Source organism: Ailuropoda melanoleuca, chromosome 15 (genome assembly GCF_002007445.2).
Source record: "Ailuropoda melanoleuca isolate Jingjing chromosome 15, ASM200744v2, whole genome shotgun sequence".
NCBI lineage: Eukaryota > Metazoa > Chordata > Mammalia > Carnivora > Ursidae > Ailuropoda > Ailuropoda melanoleuca.
The window spans coordinates 16,736,751-16,759,442 of NC_048232.1; the positions used below are offsets into that span (position 1 = coordinate 16,736,751).

Genomic DNA, 22,692 nt, shown 5'->3' on the forward strand with positions numbered 1-22,692 from the left:
ATTCTGCTACTGCCTTTAAATGAAAGAGTGATCAACATAAATGAAAGCTTCTTGTATTTAAAAACTAGGTTTCTCTGTCCTTTTTTGTGTGATAAAATAAACAATATAAAATCTGCCATTATAACCATTTGTAAGCATACAGTTCAGTGGCATGAAGTACTTTCACACTATCATGCAACCACCACTACCACTCATCACTAGAACTGTTCATCTTCCCAAACTCAAACTCTGTACCCATTATCACTAATTCCCCATTCTCCTGTCCCTCCAGCCCTGGTAACCTCTAGTCTACTTTCTGTCTCTATGAATGTTCCTATTCTAGTTCCATTATATAAATGGAAACAGACAATATTTGTCTTTCTGTGTCTGGCTTCTATCACTTGGCAGAATGTTTCCAAAGTTCATTCGTGTTGTAGAATTTCATTCCGGTGTAAGGCTGTATAATATTCCATTCTGTGTATACACCACATTTTGCTTATCCTTTCACCTCCTGATGGACCTCTTGATGAGCTGTTTCCACACTTTGGTTATTGTGAAAAATGCTGCTATGAACACTGCTCTCGGTCTTTGAAACACCAAACAACAAAGGTCAATTTTCTTTCACATCAAAGTATCATCACATACCACAGTGAAGAGTTTTCTCTGTAAAGGCTGATATGAAGTCACTTCTTTCAAAGTCCAAGAACAAGCCATGTTTGGTCTCTGTCCCATCCCACTGCATGGTGCATCAAGAAGAACTCGGTCAAAAGATTCTGGTAAGAATGGAGGTTTTCCTATGAAGAGAATTATAAACATATTTGCCATCTGCCTACTGGTCTGGAATAGAAAACTCCTGAGATAGAAACAATTATCAGGAATTTAAAATCATAACCTAGACTACAAAGAAAAACAATCTCTCCTTTCAAGTAGCTGATAAAACTAATTCCGACATATGCAAATGTTTAAAAATGTGATTATTATAATTGAAGGTTATTCTGTTGACACAGAGCAAATCAAGGCCTAATCAAATGAGACGCTGAATCCCCACAATGTCAGGAGCCACAGTTTATTAGAGCTAGGCCCTGGAATTCTAGCCATCCTGAGAGCTGACACTTCTCTTGGCAATCCCTACTGCAGACAGCCCCAGAAAAGAAGAGTACCTGTTAGGTTCTAGTCAAATCCACTGGTTCTGAGGTTCCTCACTCTCCTTGCTTCTGGGCCATCAGCAAGGCTATGCTCCAGAGTAAGTCAGTATCTCCTTGCATCCAATCTTCCACAGGTTTCCCTTTGCATTCACTTGAATAACTTTCCACTAACTTCTGAGCTATTTAAGTGTTACTGGAGAAAGTCATGAAACTGAACAGTCTGCTTATATATTATGCTATCTAACTGCAAGTGAGACATTGCTGCTGCTTTCATAGGAACCCATTTGATTGTCTACAGTAACCACAGCAATGTTCTGAATATCACACCAAGATAACCTACATTGCTCTGATTGCAAAACTGTCAGACAGGAGCGCTTATCAATTTAACTCATCTCCATCCAAAACCATCCTTGCTTTCTTACCTGCTGTCTCAGAATATCTTTTCAAAGTAAACAATTATTTTTAAGGTTTTTGATACATACTGAAAAAATGCCCTATAAAGGCTATACCAATTTACATTTCCATTACGACTATACTTATTCTCCCAAAATCTTCATTCAAGTATTATTATTTTTATGGTTATTATTGTTTTTATTGGCCATTTGTATTTTTTCTTGATATAGTCACATTCTTCGTTTTGTCCTTTTCCTACTAAGACTGCTGTCTTTATCTCTCTTTTTAAAAAGATTTTATTTATTTGAGAAAGAAAGAGACTGCACGGCAGGGGGAGAGACGGAAGGAGAACAGACTGTCCACTGAGTAGGGAGCCCCCGAAGAGGGGCTCGATTCCAGGACCCGGAGACCATGACCTGGGCCGAAGGCAGACGCTTAACTGACCGAGCCCCCCAGGCGCCCCTGTTATCTTTCTCTTATTAGAAGAGCTACAAGGGTAGTAGGTGCTCTCTGTGTGATTAGATCCAGGATGCCTCAGTGCTCTCCTTTTGCTTTTCCAGCTCTTCAACATCTATTTAGCAGATTCCTTACACTACTTATTTCTACTAAATTGTCTCTCTTTAGTACAAATTTATAATGAATTCTTTCTGTTGCAATACCTTGTATACTTTTTTTTAATCCTGTGGGCAAATTCTCCCAAAACACAGCTCTCAACAAGTTATTCATTTCCCTGACAAAGTAAAACAAAATCAAGAACTGGTAAAAATTACAACACAAACAAAAACAACCATTTAAAGTCTCTAGAAAATGTCTAGGATATACATCAAATGAAGAAACACTTATTAAAGAAAATATAAGAAATGTGAGTATCTGTGGTATCTGAGCCACTATCTGTTCCTTCCTTTGCCCCAAAGCCTCTTCCCTGAGGCTCAGAGTGAAAAGTGATCCACTTCACGTGGGTGCAGCCAGGAACCCATGGCTGCCTCTCTCCCTACCCTCCCAGGCAAGAAATACGGTTAATTCACTGGAAGTCAGAGGCCTGCCAGCATTTCTAATCCCCTCAAGTCCCATGCTGCAAAGGCTCGATTCCAGGTTAAGAGTAGCTGAAAACTCTGGGGCTGCCTTCCTCCACCCAGCCCGCACTCATACATGGACAGCTCTAGCCCAGGCACAGCAGGCTGAGAATACCAAAGCCCCAACTGTTCTTGCCCCAACTTAACAAAAGAACCTCCAAATATAAAAAGCAAAAACTGGGAGAACTAAAGGGAGAAATACACCATTCAGCAATGAGTTGGAGACTTCCATACCTAACTTTCATAATAAAAAGAATAACCAGGGACAGGATCAAAAAGGAAATAGAACATTTCAACATAAAGGAGACCTAACAGATTACCTATAGAACATTCAACTCAGGGGCACCTGGGTGGCACAGCAGTTAAAGCATCTGCCTTCGGCTCAGGGCGTGATCCCGGCGTTGTGGGATCGAGCCCCACATCAGGCTCCTCTGCTATGAGCCTGCTTCTTCCTCTCCCACTCCCCCTGCTTGTGTTCCCTCTCTCGCTGGCTGTCTCTGTGTCAAATAAAAATAAATAAAATCTTAAAAAAAAAAAAATTCAACTCAACAATGGTAGAATACACATTCTTTTCCAGTGCACATGAATCATTCTCTAAGAGAGAACATAAGTGAGGCCACAAACACAGATCAGTAAATTTTAAAAGGCTGAACTCATACATTTGTTCTTCACCAAAATGGAATGAAAATATGTTAGGAATACAAGGAAATTTGGGAAATTCACAAATATGTGGAAGTTAAAAAACATGCCCCAAAATAACCATGGGTCAAAGAAATCCCAGGTAAATCATAAAATGATTTGACATGAATAAAAATAAAAACACAACACACCAAAACTTATGGGAAACAGTGAGACACTGCTTAGAGGGAAAATTACAGCTGTAAACAGCTAGTTTCTAAAAAAGATCTCAAATCAACAACCTAGCCTTCCATCTTCAGACAATGGAAAAAGAAAAGCAAACTAAAAAATAGAGAAGAAAATAATAAAGGTTACAGCAGAAATTAATGAAACAGAGAATTAAAAAAAAAAGAGAAAGGATCAACAAAAACCAAAAGTTAATTCTCTGAAAGGAGCAACAAAATGAACAAAACTTTAGCTAGACTGACCAAGAAAAAAAGAGAAAAGACTCAAAATATTAATATCAGGAATTAAAAAGGGGACATCACTACTGACCTGACAGAAAGAAAAATAATTAAAAAGTAATACTACGAATAGCTGTACAGATAATTTAGATGACATGCATAAATTATCAGCAAAACACAAACTACTGAAAATGATTTGAGAAGAAAGAAAATCTGAATAAATCTGTAGTAAGTAAAGAGACTGAATTAATAATTTTTAAAATTTCCACAAAGTAAAGCCCCAGCCAGATGTTTTCACTGATCAATCTATCAAACATTTTAAAAAGAATTAATAATAATTCTTGATAAATTCTTTCAAAAACAGAAGGAAAAAGAATACTTCCCAACTCATCCTATGAAGCCAGAATTACCCTAATACCAAACCCCGACAAACACAGCACAGGAAAGAAAACTACAGACCGGTGTCTCTTATGAATATGGACACAAATACAAACAAACCCGATCTAGCAACATGTGAAAAAGATTATACACTATGACCAAGTAGGATTTATCCCAGGAATCCAAGGTTGTTTAGCATCTGAAAGTCAATCAAATAAAGGTGAACACCACAAGATCATCTCAATAGACACAGAGGAAGCATTTGACAAAATCCAACACTATTTTATGACTAAAAACACCCAGTAAAACAGGAATAACAGGAAATTCCTCAGCCTGATAAAGGTTATCTATAAGAAACCTATAGCTAGTTTTAAACCACTTGAAAGACTGATCAGCAATAAGATATGGATTACCACTTCTGCTTAAACATTGTACTAGAAGTTCTAGCAGGACAACTAGGTAAGAAATGAAACAAAATGTATCCATATTAGAAAGAAAACAGTAGACCTATCTTTATTTGTAGACAAAGCTGGAAGACAACCCACTTCCTGATTTCAAAATTTACTAAAAAGCTATTACAGTGATCCAGACAATCTTTACTAACTTACAGATAAAAATATCAATCAACAGAAGAGAACTGAGAGTCCAGAAATAAACCCTTACATTTATGGTCAACAAGGGTACCAAGACAATTCAACAAAGCAAAACAGTCTTTCAGCAAAAGGTGCTGGGGCAACTGAGCATCTATGGGAAGAAGAATCAAAATCAAGTTTGATTCTTTCATCACACCATAAACAAAAATTATTTCACAATGGATTCTAGACCTAGATATAAGAACTAAAATTATAAAATTCTTATAGACACCCCAAAACAAATAACAAAAAAAAATAGATAAAGGGGACAACAAATTAAAAACTTTGGAGTTTCAGAGAACATTATCAAAAAAGTGAATGGACAAATCACAGAATGGGAGAAAATATTTATAAATCCTATGTCTAATAAAAGACTTGTATCTGGAATATATAAAGAACTCTTAAAACTCAAAACATAAAAAGACAACTCATTTTAAAAACAGGCAAAGGATCTGACTAGACAAGGAGATATAACATGTCCAACGAGAACATGAAAACATGCTCAACATTATTAGCCATCAGGGGAACCTGCAACAGAGAAACTCAAATCAAAACCAGGCAACAGTATTCCATACCTACTAAGCTGGCTATAATCAAAGGACAGATGCTGGTGAGGATGTGAAGAAATTGAAACTTTCATATACTGCTGCTGAAAATGTAAAATGATCCAGCTGCTTTTTAAAACAGATTGGCAGTTCTACAGAAAGGTAAAGGTCAAGTTACCATATGATCCAGAAATGCGACTTGCAGGTATATGCTCAAGAGAAATGAAACCTATGTCCACACAGAAACTTGTACACAAATGTTTACAGCAACATTATTCATAACAGCCAAAAAAGGGTAAACAACCCAAATGTCCACCAAATGATGACTGGATAAATAATAATCTGTGCAGTGGAATACTGTCCATCCATGAAAAGGAATGAAGTACAGAGACATACCACAACATAAACCATAATAAGAGTACAGTAAATGAAAGAAACCAGTCACAAAAGCTCATATCCTGCAGGATTTCCTTTATATGAAATATCCAGAACAGGCCAATCTGCAGAGACAGAAAGCAGATTAAGAGTTGACTAAGCCTGTAGGGTGCAAGTGTAAGGCAATGAGTAGTTGAATGTTAAAGAGTATGAGGTTCCTGGGGAAGGAGCCAAGATGCCCTTCAACAGATGACTGGATTAAGAAGATGTGGTCCATATATACAATGGAATATTACTCAAGCCATCAGAAAGAACGATTACCCAACATTTGCAGCAACAGGGACAGGACTGGAGGAGATAATGCTAAGTGAAATAAGTCAAGCAGAGAAAGACAATTATATGGTTTCACTCATTTGTGGAGCATAAGGAATAGCAGGCAGATCGGTAGGAGAAGGAAGGGAATAATGAAGGGGGTAAACAGAAGGGGGAATGAACTACGAGAGACTATGCTCTGGGAAACAAACTGAGGGTTTCAGAGGGGAGGGGGGTGGGGGGATGGGCTAGGCTGGTGATGGGTATTAAGGAGGGCACGTATTGCATGGAGCACTAGGTGTTATACACAAACAATGGATCATGGAACACTAGATCAAAAGCTAATGATGTACTGTATGGTGACTAACATAATAAAAAATTTAAAAAAAAAGTATGAGGTCTCTTTTCAAGGTAATGAAATTGTTCAAAAATTAGATTGTGATGATGGCTGCATAACTGAATAAAAAAACAAGTGAACTGTATACTTTAAGTAAATGTGTGAATTGTATGGTACATGAAGTATATACTGATACACAACAAAGATGTTAAAAAAACAAGTGAGGTCAGATTATTAAAGATTACAAATTTCCATTCTAAAGCAATCTTTACTATTGATCCTATATGAAGAAAAACCACTATTTTTCCCATTTAACAAATACTACAGTGGATATAATTTAAAATTAGGTAAGAAAAAGGGTAATCTTTCAAAAAATCTCTAATATGACATAAAATGTTTCCTTTGGCATCAAGAATAAAAACTGCTTTCAGGAATGATTTTTAGTACTTACCTAATATATTAAAAAACAACTGGTTTCTTTTTATAAATTGTATTTATGAGGGAAAAGATTGGATTTGGGTTACTCCTTATAGGTAACTACAACACTAAAAGTATGGATAATCTTTATTCCCAATAAATGAAAGTCAAACTAAATATAACTCTTTATAAAGAGTTCAAGCTGAATATTCAAACAATATTTTCTCTTTTTAGGGTTTGTTTTTGTTTTTTTTGTTATTAAAATCACCTTGCTAAGCTACGTAAAACTTTTTATCATATTAACTGAATTTACAGAACAGGTGAAAATCACCCTGAAGTAAATTGGGAGAATTATTGTTTTTGTGCTCTTTCATTTTCCAAGTCAGTACTTATTCTTTCTGTGTAAGGCTAACAATCTATTGTGCATATAAGTTAAAAATTTATAGCTAAGCACACGAATAATTTAAAACTGTGAAAAAAATTATACTTTTTTCTAAAGATGGCTATGACAAATACCTCCCATCCCACATGCCCTTCAATTTGACATTGACTCTTTTCCCACAGCAGATAGGGTCTAATGTTCCTTCTCCTTTATTCTTGACAAAAGCAGACTTGCTGCTACATGACTTTTGGACGAGGTCCTAAAAGGTGATACAGCTTCTGCCTGGGGCTCTTGGGACACTTGTTTTCAGAACCCAGCCAACATAGTCTGAGAAAATCTAGTACATGGAGAGGCCATGTATAGGTGCCACCTGAGAGCCACCATTAACCTCTAGATAGGTACGTGGTAGACAAAGCTTCTGAGGTGACCCTTCCCTCAAGTACCATGTGACTGCTGTTGCATAAGCCACTGAAAGTGAAAACCACTTGAGTTCCCAGTTGATCCCTAAAATTGTGAGAAATAATAATAAACTTATTGTTGTTTTAAGCCAGAGTGATGGGCTGCTTTGTTATAACAGCAGTCCATACCCAGAACAAATTGCTTAAAAATCAGAACTACCCTGCAACTTGACATTAGTGCACAGTGACCAAGTCACCAAATCAACTTCTTACCACCTTATACTAAACACCTCATTTATCCACATAGAGGACTTCAAACTCTTCCAACTTAAAAAGGAAAGAAGCAATTTATTAACTAAAAGGAATAAATTTAGAAAACATGAGGCGGGAAATGGCAGAGTAGAAGGATCCTGAGTTCACCTTATCCCACAGACACTAAACCAACAACCACAACTTCTACAACTCATTCTGAAAATCTCAAGACTGACAGATCCTCCACACCTAGTCATAAAGAGAAGGACACATCAAAAAGGGTAAGAGGGGTAGAGATAAGGTCAATGACTAAACCCCCGATATGACTAAGCACAAAAGGAAAGATGGAGGAGGGGATCAGATCCCACAGCTGGCAACCACAGCCTTGGGGACTTAAACTGCGAAGATGAGTCTCATGATACCTGGCTTTGAAAATCAGCACAGCCTAACACTGGGAGCTCTGACAATTAAGCTATCAGTTGATTTTTCAACAGAAACTTTGCAGGCCAGAGGAATGTGGCAATGATACATTCAAAGTGCTGAAAGGAGGGGGGGGCGCCTGGGTGGCTCAGTTGGTTATGGGACTACCTGCGGCTCAGGTCATGATCCCAGGGTCCTGGGATTGAGCCCCACTTCTCCCTCTCTCTCTGCTGTTCCCCGATTGTGCTCTCTCGCTCCCTCTGTCAAATAAATAAATAAAATCTTTAAAAAAAAAGACAAAACCAAAAAAAACCACAAAAACCCAACCCACCCAAAGTGCTGAAGGAAAAGCCTACAACCAAGAATACTCTATCCAGCAAGGCTTTTTTTTTTCCTTTTTTTTTTTATTATGATATGTTAGTCACCATACAGTACATCATTAGTTATTGACGTAGTGCTCCATGATTCATTGTTTGCGTATAACACTTTGGAAAACAGTGTGGAGGTCCCTCAAAAAGTTAAAAATAGAGCTACCCTATGACCAGCAATTGCACTAGTGGGTATTTACCCCAAAGATACAGACATAGTGAAGAGAAGGGCCATATGCACCCCAATGTTCATAGCAGCATTGTCCACCATAGCCAAACTGTGGAAGGAGCCGAGATGCCCTTCAACAGCAAGGCTATCTTGAAGGAGAAATGAAGGAGAAATAAAAAGTTTCCTGGACAAAAAAAAGTTAAAGGAGTTTATCACCACTAAACCTGCCTTACAAAAACTGTTTAAAGGGAATTTTTTCAGAGGAAAGAAAAGACTATAACTAGAAGAAAATCATGACAGAAAAAAACTTCACTGGTAAAAGCAAACACACAGTGAATATAGATTAATTTTTCCTAAAACCAATATGAAGGTGAAAACACTATGGTTGTGAAATCAAGTATATCTACAAAACTTAAGGAATACACAAAATAAAAAGATGTAAAATATGACATCATATACATGAAATGAAGTAAAAATTTAGTGCTTTCAGTATTCGAACTTAAGTAACCACCAACTTAATACAGACTGCTATACACAATAGGATGTTATAAATGAACACCATGATAACCACAAATAAAAGACCTATAACAGATACACAAAAAATAAAGAGAAAAGAATCCAAGCATAACACTAAAAAAACCAAACAAACCACAAAGGAAGTGAGCAAGAAAAGTGAGCAAGAAACAGAGAACTACAAAAATAACCAGAAAGCAATTAACAAAATGGCAGTAAGTACATATCATCAATAATTAGGGTTTTTTAAAAAAGATTTTATTTATTTATTAGAGAGAGAGAGAGAGAGAGCATGAGCAGGGGGAGGGACAGAGGGAGAAGCAGACTCCCCCCCACCCCCGAATAGGGAGCCCAACACAGGACCCTGGGATCATGACCTAAGGTGAAGGCAGATGCTTAACTGACTGAGCCACACAGGCACCCCAACAATTACTTCAAGTTTAAATAAATGCTTCATTTAAAAGACATAAGTGACTGAATGAATAAAAAATCAGGGGCACCTGGGTGGCACAGCGGTTAAGCGTCTGCCTTCAGCTCAGGGCGTGATCCCGGCGTTATGGGATCGAGCCCCACGTCAGGCTCCTCAGCTATGAGCCTGCTTCTTCCTCTCCCACTCTCCCTGCTTGTGTTCCCTCTCTCGCTGGCTGTCTCTATCTCTGTCTAATAAATAAATAAAAAATCTTTAAAAAAAAAAAAAAAATCAAGACCCACCTATATGCTGTCCATACAAGACTCACTTCAGACTTAAAGACACAGAGACTGAAAATGAAGGAACGGAAAGATATTCCATGCAAACAAAAGCAAAAAAATAACATCAACAACAACAACAAAAAAAACAAAACAAAAACAAACAAGAAAACAAAGCCATGCAGAAACACTTCTATCAAACAAAACAGACTTTAAAACAAAGTTCTAATAAGAGACAAATAAAGGCATTACATAATAATAAAGGGATCAATCCAACAGGAGGATATAACAATTGCAAATACCCATCCACCCAACATAGGAGCACCTAAATACATAAAACAAGTATTAACAGACATAAAAGGACAGTATGACAATAATGGAATATATACAATAATAGTAGTGGACTTTAACACCTCAATTTCAATTACATCAACTGACAGATCATCCAGACGGAAAATCAACAAGGAAACAGTCACTTTGAATGACACATAGACCAAATAAACCTAAAAGATACCGAACATTCCATCCAAAATGAGCAAAACACACTTTCTTTTCTAGTGCACGTGGCACATTCTCCAAGAGAGATCACATGTGAGGCCACAAAACAAGTATCAATAAATTTAAGAACGCCAAAATCATATCAAGCATCTTTTCCAACCACCACAATGTGAAACTAGAATTAAAAAAAAAAAATGGAAAAAACACAAACACATGGTAGCTAGTTATAACATACGACTAAACAAAAATGGGTCGATGATGAAATCAAAGAGGAAATCAAGTAATACCTGGAGACAAATGAAAATGGAAACACAACAGTCCAAAATTTGGGGAACACAGCAAAAACAGTTCTAAGACAGAAGTTTATGGTGATACAGACCTACCTTAAGAAATAAGAAAAATCTCAAACAATCAGACCTTACACCTAAAGGAATGAGAAAAAAGAACAAAGCCCAAAGTTAGTAGAAGGAAGTCAATAAAAAGATTAGAGTGGAAATAAATTGAGACTAAAAAAAACAACAAAAGAAAAGATCAATGAAACCAAGAGCTGGTTCTTTGAAAGGATGAACAACATTGATAAACATTTAGCCAGACTCATCAAGAGAGAACTCAAATAATAAAATCAGAAGTGAAAGAACAGAAATAACCAACACCACAGAAATACAAAGGATTATAAGAACACTACAAAAAAATTACATGCAAACAACCTAAAAGAAATGGATAAATTCCTAGAAACATACAGTCTTTCAAAACTGAATCGGGAAGAAACAGAATATTTGAACAGACTTATTACTAGTAATGAAATTAAATCAGTAATCAAAAAACTCCCAACAAACAAAAGTCCAGGGCCTGATGGCTTCAAAGGTGAATTCTACCAAATATTGAAAGAAGAGTTAATACCTATTCTTCCCAAACTGTTTCAAAAAATAAAAGGGGAAGAAAAACTTCCAAATTCATTCTAAGAGGCCAGCATTAGCCTGTTACCAAAACCAGACAAAGACACTACAGGAAAAGAAAACTGCAGGCCACTACCCCTGATAGACAGATGCAAAAATCCTCAACAAAACATTAGCAAACCAAATTCAACAATATATGAAAGGATCATTCACCACAATCAAGTGGAATTTATTCCCAGATGCAAGGATGGTTCAATATTCACATGCCAATGTGATACATCACATTAACAAGAATGATGAAAACCATATGATTATCTCAATAGATGCAGAAAAACTATCTGACAAAATACAATACCCACTCATGATAAAAACTCTCAACAAAGTGGGTTTAGGAGAAACATACCTCAACATAATAAAGGACATATATGAAACAATGCACAGCCAATATCATACTCAATAGTGAAAAATTGAAAGCTTTTCCTCTAAGATGAGGAATAAGACAAAGATGTCCACTCTCACCACTTTTATTCAACACAGTACTGGAAGTCTAGGCACAGCAATCAGACAAGAAATAAAAGGCATCCAAACTGGTGGAGGAAATAAAACTGTTACTCTTTACAGATGACTTGATACTATATATAGAAAATCCTAAAGACCATTAAAAAACCTATTAAAATTAGTGAATTCAGTTAAGTTATAAAATGTAAAATTAATATACAGAAATCTGTTGTGTTTCTGTGCACTAATAATGAAGTAGAAGAGAAATTAAGAAAACAATCCCATTTATAAATGCTCCAAAAAGAAAAAATACAAAGGAATAAATTTAAACAAGGGGAAGACCTATACTCTGAAAATTCTAAGACATTAAGGAAAGAAACTGAAGACAATACAAACATATGGAAAGATACACCATGCTCATGGATGGGAAGAATACCATTAAAATGCCCATACTACCCAAGCAATTTAAAGATTTAATGCAATCACTACCAAAAAAACAACAGTGCTTTTCATAGAACTAGAACAAAGAGTATTAAAATTTATATTAAACTACAAAAGACCCCAAACAGTCAAAGCAATCTTGAAAAAGAAGAACAAAGCTAGAAGTATTATCTATTTGAGATTCCTCAAAAAATTAAAAATAAAAATACTATATGATCTGGTAATTCTACAACCAGATAATTACTCAAAGAAAATGAAAACATTAATTCAAAAAAGATATATGCAACCCTACGTTTATTGCAGTATTATTTCAGTAGGCAGTACTTTTTTTTTTTTTATATCATCTAACATGGAGCTCAAACTTACAACCCCAAGATCAAGATCTGCATACTCTACAGACTGAACCAGCCAGGTGCCCCTTTCAGTAGCCAATATACTGAAGCAATCCCAAGTGTCTACTGATAGATGGGATAAAGATGTAGTATGTATACACAAACACACAAGTATTAGTCAGCTACAAAAATGAATGGCATCGTGCCATTCATGACAACATGGATGGACCTAGAGGGTATTATGCTAAGTAAAATAAGTCAGACACAGACAAATACCATAGAATTTCACTTATATGTGGACTCCAAATGTCAAAATAAGTGAGCAAACAAACAGAAACAGACTCATAAATACAACCAACTGGTGGTTGCCAGAGGGGAGGTAGGTAAGGGGATGGGCAAAATATGTGAAGGAAATTAAGAGATAGAAACTTCTAGCTATACAATGAGTAAGTCACAGAGATAAAAAGCACAGCGTAGGGCATATACTCAATAATATAGTAACATTTTATGGTGACAGAGGGTGACTGTGGTGAGCACTGAGTATATACAGAACTTTAGAATTGTTATACCGTACACTTGAAACTAATAACACTGTCAACTACCCTAAAATAATAGAAATTTAAAATATCTTATAAATTTTAACAATCACCATCATCACTTTCAGTAATACAAAGTCTTTGTCAGACTGCTAGTTGTTTTTTAATACCCATTATCGTCTTTTTCTAAAGTCATGTTTCGAACTGGGCACATGGCTACACATCTAATGACAACATTTCCAGCCCCCCTTGCAGTTAAATTGATCAATGACTAACCTGGCCAGTGGCATGTGAACTTGTAAGGATTCTGATACCCTCTCCTTTCCCCTTGAAAGAACTGGCACATCTGCCTTGGACCCAGAGATGAAACTACCACGTTGGAGGCCCACTTCTGTTAGGTGAGACCAAAATAAACAAAAACAAACAAAGAAACAAAAAACGCTTCTATCTTTCCTAAACCACTGTATTTTGGGTCTCTCGGATACAGCCCATTAGCTGATACGCTACTATAAATCTCCTGCGAACCTCCTGGCTAACTCTTCTGGGTTAACAATCAACTGACTATGAAGAGCTGTTCTCACGTAATCAGGCAATTACACCTGACCTATTCCCACCTCTATAGGAAGATACATAATAGTCCAGAACTTGCTCCTGAGAACAATCCATATTCTAAGAAGCTTTCCATGTGTTTCATTTATTTGTTTATTCCCATGTGGTTTATTACACATCAGGCAGGTGTCACAAAATAACTTCTCACTTTCCAGGAGTCCCAAAGATATGTTAATGTTGACATTACTACTGATGCATTTTCCATCAAACAGATGGGTCTATTGCCAGACACTCTAGGTTTAATACTCCAAATCAAACTACCATAAAGTATCTGTGATGAAACAGGTCTTAAGATGAAAAAAAGAGCTAAAGATGACAACCTACAACCATCAGCTAATAAAGTGATATGGATGAGTGAAAAATCAGTGATCGAATATCCCAAGTTAATTAATGAATGTCTCCCTATAGCACTGAAAACCAAACTCTAAGATGGCTACCTTCACAGCTTGATTGTTCTCACCCCAATCTCAGCCTAATATGCTTTTGAGGATGATCACTTTATTCAATGATATACATAACTTGGTGACCTACCAACAATTTCAGTAAAGTGACAGTAATGGATTATATTGAGCTGTCCACTGTCTACCAGTCATTCTTATGAACAAGACCTTATATATGTGAAAACTAGATGGTCTGTAAAGGGTGGGGAGTCAAAACCATGTCCTCAGCTTTTTAAAATCATCTTTTTTCAAGTAGCATCTTTAATCAATAAATATTTTGGGGAAACTAATGGCAATTAATTCATTAAAATATGCAAGTTTCTTGAGTATTTCATGAAACCTTATCTACACAAAGAGAGCAACAGAGGACTTAATAAATGCAACATTTTACTCCAAAGCAAGATATGTGGCAGTTTTCCCTTCCTTCCCAGCTCCATAGCCCCATTCTCTCAAGAAAAATGAAGAAAAAAAAATTAGCTCAAGAATCATAAACTTGAAAGGCTAATAAGCTTTCTGAGATTTAATATGAAATTAAGACAAATACATTAAGACTAAAGAGTCTGACCAGGTCTTGGGGTTTGATTTGATGTTATTAAAATCTGACATAACTATATATAGGTACTATATATATGTTCTGGGATAAGATGAAAAGCAAAATGGTATCTATTATGGCAAAATATCTCAGATCCATTCCAGTTTCAAGGTGTTATGGATATTTTAGGGCTAGAACAATGACAGCAAAATCTGTTTCCAAGAGCCAATTACAGAAGCCTGTAAAGATAAAATTTAACTCACCTTCAGCATCCTTAACCATATCGAGTTGAAGAGCCTTTGTTCCGTCAAAGCAAAACGCCTTGATGGAATTCAGCCCTAACAATAAAGCATTCTGTTTTATTTTTTCTACTTTGTTGGGTATTTTATCCAGTGCTATTACTTCTCCCTAAAAAACAAACAAAACACACATAAAGTGTAAACCCAAAGCAGTCATGAAAACTATTAATAATGAGGAAAACTGATGAAAAATTACAGTCTTCCCTACTTTCCTCCTATCCCTAGTTTTAAAGCTGAATTCATTAACCAAATGTGTATCAAATTTACACTAAAATACTTAAAGTCTCATGGACTATGAGAAACAAACTGAGGGCCTCAGAGGGGAGGGGTTGGGGGATTGGGATAGACCGGTGATGGGTAGTAAGGAGGGCACGTATTGCATGGTGCACTGGGTGTTATACGCAACTAATGAAGCATCGAACTTTACATCGGAATCCGGGGATGTACTGTATGGTGACTAACATAATAAAAAATCATTAAAAAAATAATAATAAAATAAAATAAAATACTTAAAGTCTCAGCCTTTTGGGGAAAAAAAAAAGAAAACCGTTCTTAGAGACAAACCAAGAAACAGACTCCTCACTATAGAGAACAAATTGCTGGTTACCAGAGGGGAGGAGGGTGAGGGGATGGGTGAAATAGGTGATGGGGATTAAGGAGGGCACTTGTGATGAGCACCGGGTGATGTATGGAAGACTAAATTGTAGGGATGTTACACTGGATGTTACTAACTGGAATTTAAAGAAAAATTTTAAAAATAAATACAAAATAGAAAAGTACATTCTTGCCAGGTTAATTTTCTTATAGTACACAGCTATTTTTAATTAACAAAACTCAAAACCATAGTATTTGCCATCTAAGTAACCTGAAAAGATCTACTGGAGGTAAATATTAAAAAAAAAAAAAAAATCACCAACTGATGTGCTTTGTTCACACTTGGAAGAATATGAACTAACGTTCTGAGATATGTGTGCTTTCTAGTGCTTTGGGATACAGATGACTGTTACCTGTAAAGTCAATCCTCATCTCAATATTTTCTGAGTTGTATATGTAAACAAAATTCATGCCAATTCTGACAACCATAACATAAAAATATTGACCTGTATATTACAGCAAAATGCTACAGACTGGTATAAAAAGTAGTTCAAAAATAATTTTGGGGGTGCATGGGTGGCACAGTGGTTAAGCGTCTGCCTTCGGCTCAGGGCGTGATCCCAGCGTTATGGGATCGAGCCCCACATCAGGCTCCTCCGCCATGAGTCTGCTTCTTCCTCTCCCACTCCCCCTGCTTGTGTTCCCTCTCTCGCTGGCTGTCTCTATCTCTGTCAAATAAATAAATAAAATCTTTAAAAATAATAATAATAATAATAATTTTGGGGGCGCCTGGGTAGCACAGTGGTTAAGCGTCTGCCTTCGGCTCAGGGTGTGATCCCGGCGTTATGGGATCGAGCCCCACATCAGGCTCCTCCGCCATGAGCCTGCTTCTTCCTCTCCCACTCCCCCTGCTTGTGTTCCCTCTCTCTCTGGCTCTCTCTGTGTTAAATAAATAAATAAAATCTTAAAACATAATAATAATAATTTTATATGGCAACTCTTCAGTTAAGTTAAAGTCAATGAAGACGAGGCCACTCTTTTACGAATGCACTGTGACATTCATATGATTTTTTAAATATACTGTGAAATGATATTGCAGAGATGGTGAGATTAACTCTTCAGTGTCTTTTCTTGCTTTTGTTTCTTTTATATATATCACCATCCTTGTATGACATCCTTGTATGACACCATCCTTGTATGACAAATGCATCACCCGCATCTTAGATTACAATGCTGCTACACTTTCTGTGGTCACCTTTATAGAGCACTATGAAACCGAACAACAGAACATGGACACACCTAAAATATCCAGACTCTCTTTGGAAAGATTTCTTACTGGAGAGAATAAAATATGTCTGGATACTTCTAAGCAAACACAATAAATATCATATACCTTAAATTAAGGGCAGATTATTATCACTTCTTCAAATCATACCATAATCTTTACAATTAAGGATTTCAAGTAAACTGAAAACTGACTTGCATTAAACACCACACCTTCATAAAATGAATCCTTCTATTTCATGTTCTGCCGTTTTATGCACTGGTGGTATTTAATGCATTTTTCCTTAAGGTTTTTGCTGTTACCACCTTAAATTCCTTTGGGACAAAGAAGAGTATAAGTAAACAGGAAAGTACATCTCCTCTAACGAACCAAGAGTATAATACCCCAAAACCTTAACAACAAATATCTTTTCCTTCCTTTGTTACTTTAAAGCCACTCACTGAGTGCTACCACAAGTGTGTGTGTGTAGGGTACATATATACAGGGTGCATATATACATGCACACACACAGAACACATATACATTGCCATTTATATTGTATGTAGATACACATATAGTGCAGAGATAGGTTTTAACCCTTTAATATATTTACTGAAAATATAAATTTATTTATTTACATGTGTTTGTGTGCTCGCGCGTTATCCCCCTGCTTGTGACATAGTGAATATTTCAGAAATTGTAATAGCATCAAATACTAATATGCAAGTAATGTGAATTTTCATCAGAAGTCTTTGGATAAAATGATTTGCACTAATGAAAGAGAAAAGCTACAATTTCACCTTGACACAGTAAATGTATTATTTTCTGTCTAAGATTGCTTATAAATCACTTGACCATCCTAAAAACCATCAAATATAGATAAAAAATGATCGATCATCTGGTAAAGTCCAACATCTGGCACTCTGGGGAGTGAGCACACAGATATTACATCTTCTATCAAGTGAATCAGAGCAGAAGGGCTCTGTTAAGCCTCACAGAAGTGTATTTCTACACCAGAAAGTCTTACACTTCAAGTAGGCAATTTCTCCTTATCTATAAATGAGTACCATAAAAACAACTGCCGAGTTTCCTAAGTGCCTAAGAATTCCTACCACTGTATAAATCTGAGCTAACTTAGAAAAATAAGAATGGATCCACTGCCCTCAGTCTTTCACTGTCCTTGCTACGCTCTTCACCCAGTTGAGATTCCATGTTCCATCACATTACTCTCTTATACACATGCTTGTGTCTCAGATATAAGCACGACAAAAATGCTGCTGTGGTTAAATCCCATTCTCCATCAACTTCACATGTACCCCCAGGCAGCTAAAAAAAAACCCATCACTATCCCAATAAATCTTACCTTAAACTCATGACCACTGTATTGGTGGAGCCCAGAGTGCAAACTGAAATTCCCAGGATGTGTCCGTAGCCCATTCTCACTTCCATTTTCCTAGATTAACGTTTCGTACCTCCTAGCTCTTACCACCTCCTTCCCAATCAATCCCCATTCTCATAGGATGGCCTTGCTTCCTATTTCACTGAGAAAACTCAAACAACCAGAAGAGAACTTCGTCTCTTACCACATTGACCAGCCCACCAATATCTGCACCCGTGTACTCCGCCTCCCCTCCGATTTCCATGGATAAACTGCCGCACGCGACCATCTAAAGCCACTTGTGCATCCAACTGTATCATATCTCACCTCCTCAAAGACACTGTTCCAGCAATCTTCCCTGCTCCCTCTGGTGTTAGCAATTTCCCCTTTTAATGGATCTCTCATTAGCACACAAACATGATCGCTCCTCTCATCTTAAAATAAAGTACTCCCTGAGTTCACCTCCAACTACTGCCCCATTTCACTGTATTCCTGTACAAATACCTCCCCCTCCCACCGCCAAAGGAGCTGTCATGATTCACTTTCTTGGATTCCTCTCATTCTCAATGCAAGCAAGCATTTCCACTCACCAAAACTGTTTGTGATAAGGTTGCCCATCACCGACCTGGTGCTAAGTGCACTGAAAGTTCTCAGTCCTCACTTTACGTGGCCCGCCAAGAACATCTGACACATCTGATATCCCCGCTGTCTTTCAATCCCTTTCGTTGCATCATTTCCAGGGTGTCATACTACTCCTCTGGTTTTCCGCTGACATCGCTGGCCATTCCCTCTCCTTTCCCCAACCTCTGAATGTTGGCACACAGTACCCATGCGGCTCAGTTTTCCGGCCTCTTCTACTCTCTATTGCCACCCACACCAATTCTATAGCTTTAAGTATTATCTATATGCTGATCACTTGCAAATTTCTATTTTATATATATTTACATTTCCAATCCATATTTTTATTTCCAGTCTATACCTCTGTCCTGAACTCTCGGCTCCAATATCCAATTGCCTGCTCAACATCACCCTTTGCAAGTCTAATGGGCACTTCAGTTACTATCTCCAAAACTAACTTTCTGACCTTTCCCTGCATAATTTGCTCCTCCCACAGTCACCCCTACCCAAAATCTATAGGAGTCACCCTGGATTACTCTCCCATATCCATAGCCCACATCCAGTGCATCGGCAACTCCTTACAACTCCACCTTAAACACATCTCCAGAACTCCCTGCCACCTCCACGATGCTTCCCTTGCCCTCTTCCAGCCTGTTTTCAAGGCAGCAGCCAAAACGATACTTGAAATAGTATAGAGGCTTATGTCACTCTTCTGTGACTTCCCATCACTCAAGCACAGCTAACATCCTGGTCTCTCTTCCTCCTCCTGTCCTCCTCACTCCATCTCTCTCAGCAAACGGCAGAGGTTCCTCAAACAGGGCAGGTGCCCTCCAGCCTCAGAGCACCCACACTTGCTTTTTCTCTAGTGAAAACATGCACTCCACAGACTTCCATACTGCTCATCACCTCCAAGACTTTCCTCAAAAACCACCTCACAGGATGCATTTCTCACCACCCTCCTAAAAACTGCAGACTCACACCCCTCAATACCCCCGATTGCCCCTTCCCTTCCTCTCTTGCTCACCACCACCCTTACCACAATCCTACATGCCATAACTTGTATTCATTTAGTTTATTATCTGTCTCCTCTTAACTAGAAGGGAAGCTACATGACGAAGACAATTTTGGTCCCAGTGGTTTGTTGCTGCATCCCCAGTACTTGGCATATGTAAGCACTAACTGTCTGTTTAATCAACCAACCAATCAGTTAAAATCTGCCTCCAGAGTAAAGTAGGTGAAGATACTAGTATGTCTAAGCATTTCAGGATCCATGTAATTTTATGGAATTTGAAATAAGAAGAAAGATATCATCAACTGGCCCTATTCTCCTTGAGCTGAAGAATCTCAGGCTCAGTACAGAACGGTTAAAAGGTCACACTGAGTTTTGAACACAGATTAACCCACAATGAAAGGAAATATATTGTCAAATACATACATGCAGGAAAAAGCAGTAAAATCTGAAATAAAGTTATCCAAGCCTTACTATATTTTGTGACAATGAGGCAGGCTTTATAATTAAGCCAGATTATAAGGTTTTTATGACTCTCAAGAAAATGTGTTTGATGTATATGTATCATAATGTACATATATATATATATATCAATGTATATATTGATACTTTAGTAATATGCTGTTAAATTAAGTTTTAGTGGCAGAATTCAGTAGTTTAAAAAGTGTTGAGTCTTACAATTAAGAATACAAAAAACCTTAAATGTTGCATTTAAATGTAATTTTATGAAGAAGACTTCTACTCTACAAATGTATCAATAAATCTGGGATTCAGGAAGATCTTCAGATAGTTCTCACAAATGATAATTATCTACTGAACTCAACATGTGATCAATGCCATCACTGAGCAGTCTTCACTTTGGCTGAATCTGAAATAATTCAGATTATAAATGTCTATATAATGTTTCATAAATTATGTGTAGTTCCACCTTCAACACTGAAACATGTAATTTGTTGAGAGGAGTTTTTGCTGTGAAGACAGTCTCACCTGATCACGCATTAATGCTGCAATGTGTGTTGTTTTGCCTCCAGGTGCTGCACACAAATCTAGAATCTTCTCTCCAGGTTGAGGATTCAGAACATGAGTTACCACAGCAGATGGCAAATTCTATAAAGAAAAAAAAAATCAATTATCAATGATTCTAAATCCTTTTAAAATTCAGAATCAGAGAACATAAAGAAATTTTTGGAGGTAATCCAGTATATCATCCTTTGCCAAGAACAGGTTTTCTGTAAACATACTAGTGTCAGGAAATTCACAGTTTCCTAGAGTAGCCTATGATCTCATAGGATGTTCACACACGAGACACACACATGCACATGCACAATGCATCTCCCCTTCAATTTAGAAGAAAAAAAAAAAGCACATTTTTCCCCCCTCAATTCAGTGGTTCTCAATATTTTGAAGGCGAAAGCCCTTTTAGAAATATAACAAAAAGCTTTGGATCTTTTTCTAAGAAAATGTACAAAATTTTGCAATTTCAGGTGCTTCACCATTTAACACCCACTTAAGAATTCTAGTTTTATGCTGCTAATGCCACTCAAAGACATCTGGGCTTCCTATCTCCCCGCCACTACCCCATTTCTGCAGGAGAAAAGTAAAATGTAAAACAATCTTACTATTTCTGGTTTCTGACCTAGAAATATGAGATTGGACAATTCAAATATCTACAGCAATAAGTTAGACTGCAATAAGTTATATTATACCATCAACTCATTATTAGTTTTGATGATACAAGGACTGTTACTCTAGGATAACAGTTTGCCTTAAGTAAGATAGAATAATATCCCAGAGTAAAGCATTTTTAAAAAGACTTTATTTGTGTATGTGTGAGAAAGAGAGAGCACACACAAGGTGGGGGGAGAGGGAGAAGCAGACTCCCACAGAGCAGGGAGCCTGACATGGGGCTTGATCCCAGGACCCCAGAATCATGACCTGAGCCAATGGCAGATGCTTAACTGACTGAGCCACCCAGGTGCCCCAGTAATGCATTTTTTTAAAGTAATGTATTTTCTAAACTATTTTTCAAGAAAAAACAGTAGAGGCTAATAAGCAATTAAAGCATTTTTGGGCAATAGAAGGTTTAAAAAAAACTTTAAAATCAGTTGAGAAAAAGAAGAGAATATGTACAAAGTGGTTTTTTTTGTTTATTTTTTGTTTTTTACTGCTTAACAAAAGGTAGATCAGAAAAATAAATCACAAAAAAATATGGTAATAGAAAGAAACCTTAGATTTGAAATGACTCGTTGAAGTTATGTTTCAATATCATTAAATATTTTACTCTGACAAATACTTGCCTGTAAAAATAAAGTAGCTGGGCAGTACATTGTCAAATGAGGGGCTGAGATATACCGGTTCTATCATTCTTATGCCTATACCTCTGAAAAGCAGAAAAATCTAACATTAGTCTGTATAAATTCCACAGTCCATACAGACTCCATTTCCAGGAACATACCCACATAGCACAACAAATATAAGATGTTCTGCCTTTTTAAAACTTTACTCTTTTACTCAATACCACAATATTTAAGATATTCCTATGAATTGTCTATGCTTACTCCTTGTAGCAGAAAGTCATCAGGAAAACTAAAAAGCATAGTTACATAAATTTTTCATTTGCACAAAGGAGTTTCTTCAGAGATTTGAACAAACTGAGAAAGGCAAAGAACATGAATCTTTTTTTTTTAACATAGCTATTTAATTAAAAATGCTATTTATGTTAGCATAATGCATTCGTTCTTACTTTTAATGCAGTGTTTTTTTTTAATATAACAGTGTTCTATTAATTTCAGGCGTACAATACCGTGATTCAATATTTCTATCTATTACTCAGGGCTCATCAGGATAAGTGCACTCTTTTTTTGTTTAAAGATTTATTTATTTTAGAGAGA

The 22,692-nt window shown here is 36.8% G+C and overlaps 1 protein-coding gene across 3 annotated transcripts in view; it reads right to left on the bottom strand.

Moving 5' to 3' along the window:
• The window catches only part of NSUN6 (NOP2/Sun RNA methyltransferase 6), a 78,060-nt gene that overhangs the window by 9,720 nt on the left and 45,648 nt on the right, over nucleotides 1-22,692 (bottom strand). For all 3 annotated transcript variants that reach the window (XM_034643920.1, XM_034643919.1, XM_034643918.1), the window contains 3 exons: nucleotides 20,789-20,908; nucleotides 14,903-15,047; nucleotides 625-773 (listed from right to left, as the gene is read on the bottom strand). In XM_034643920.1, coding sequence (XP_034499811.1) covers nucleotides 625-773; nucleotides 14,903-15,047; nucleotides 20,789-20,908 — 414 coding nt within the window. The remainder of the gene's footprint in view (nucleotides 1-624; nucleotides 774-14,902; nucleotides 15,048-20,788; nucleotides 20,909-22,692) is intronic.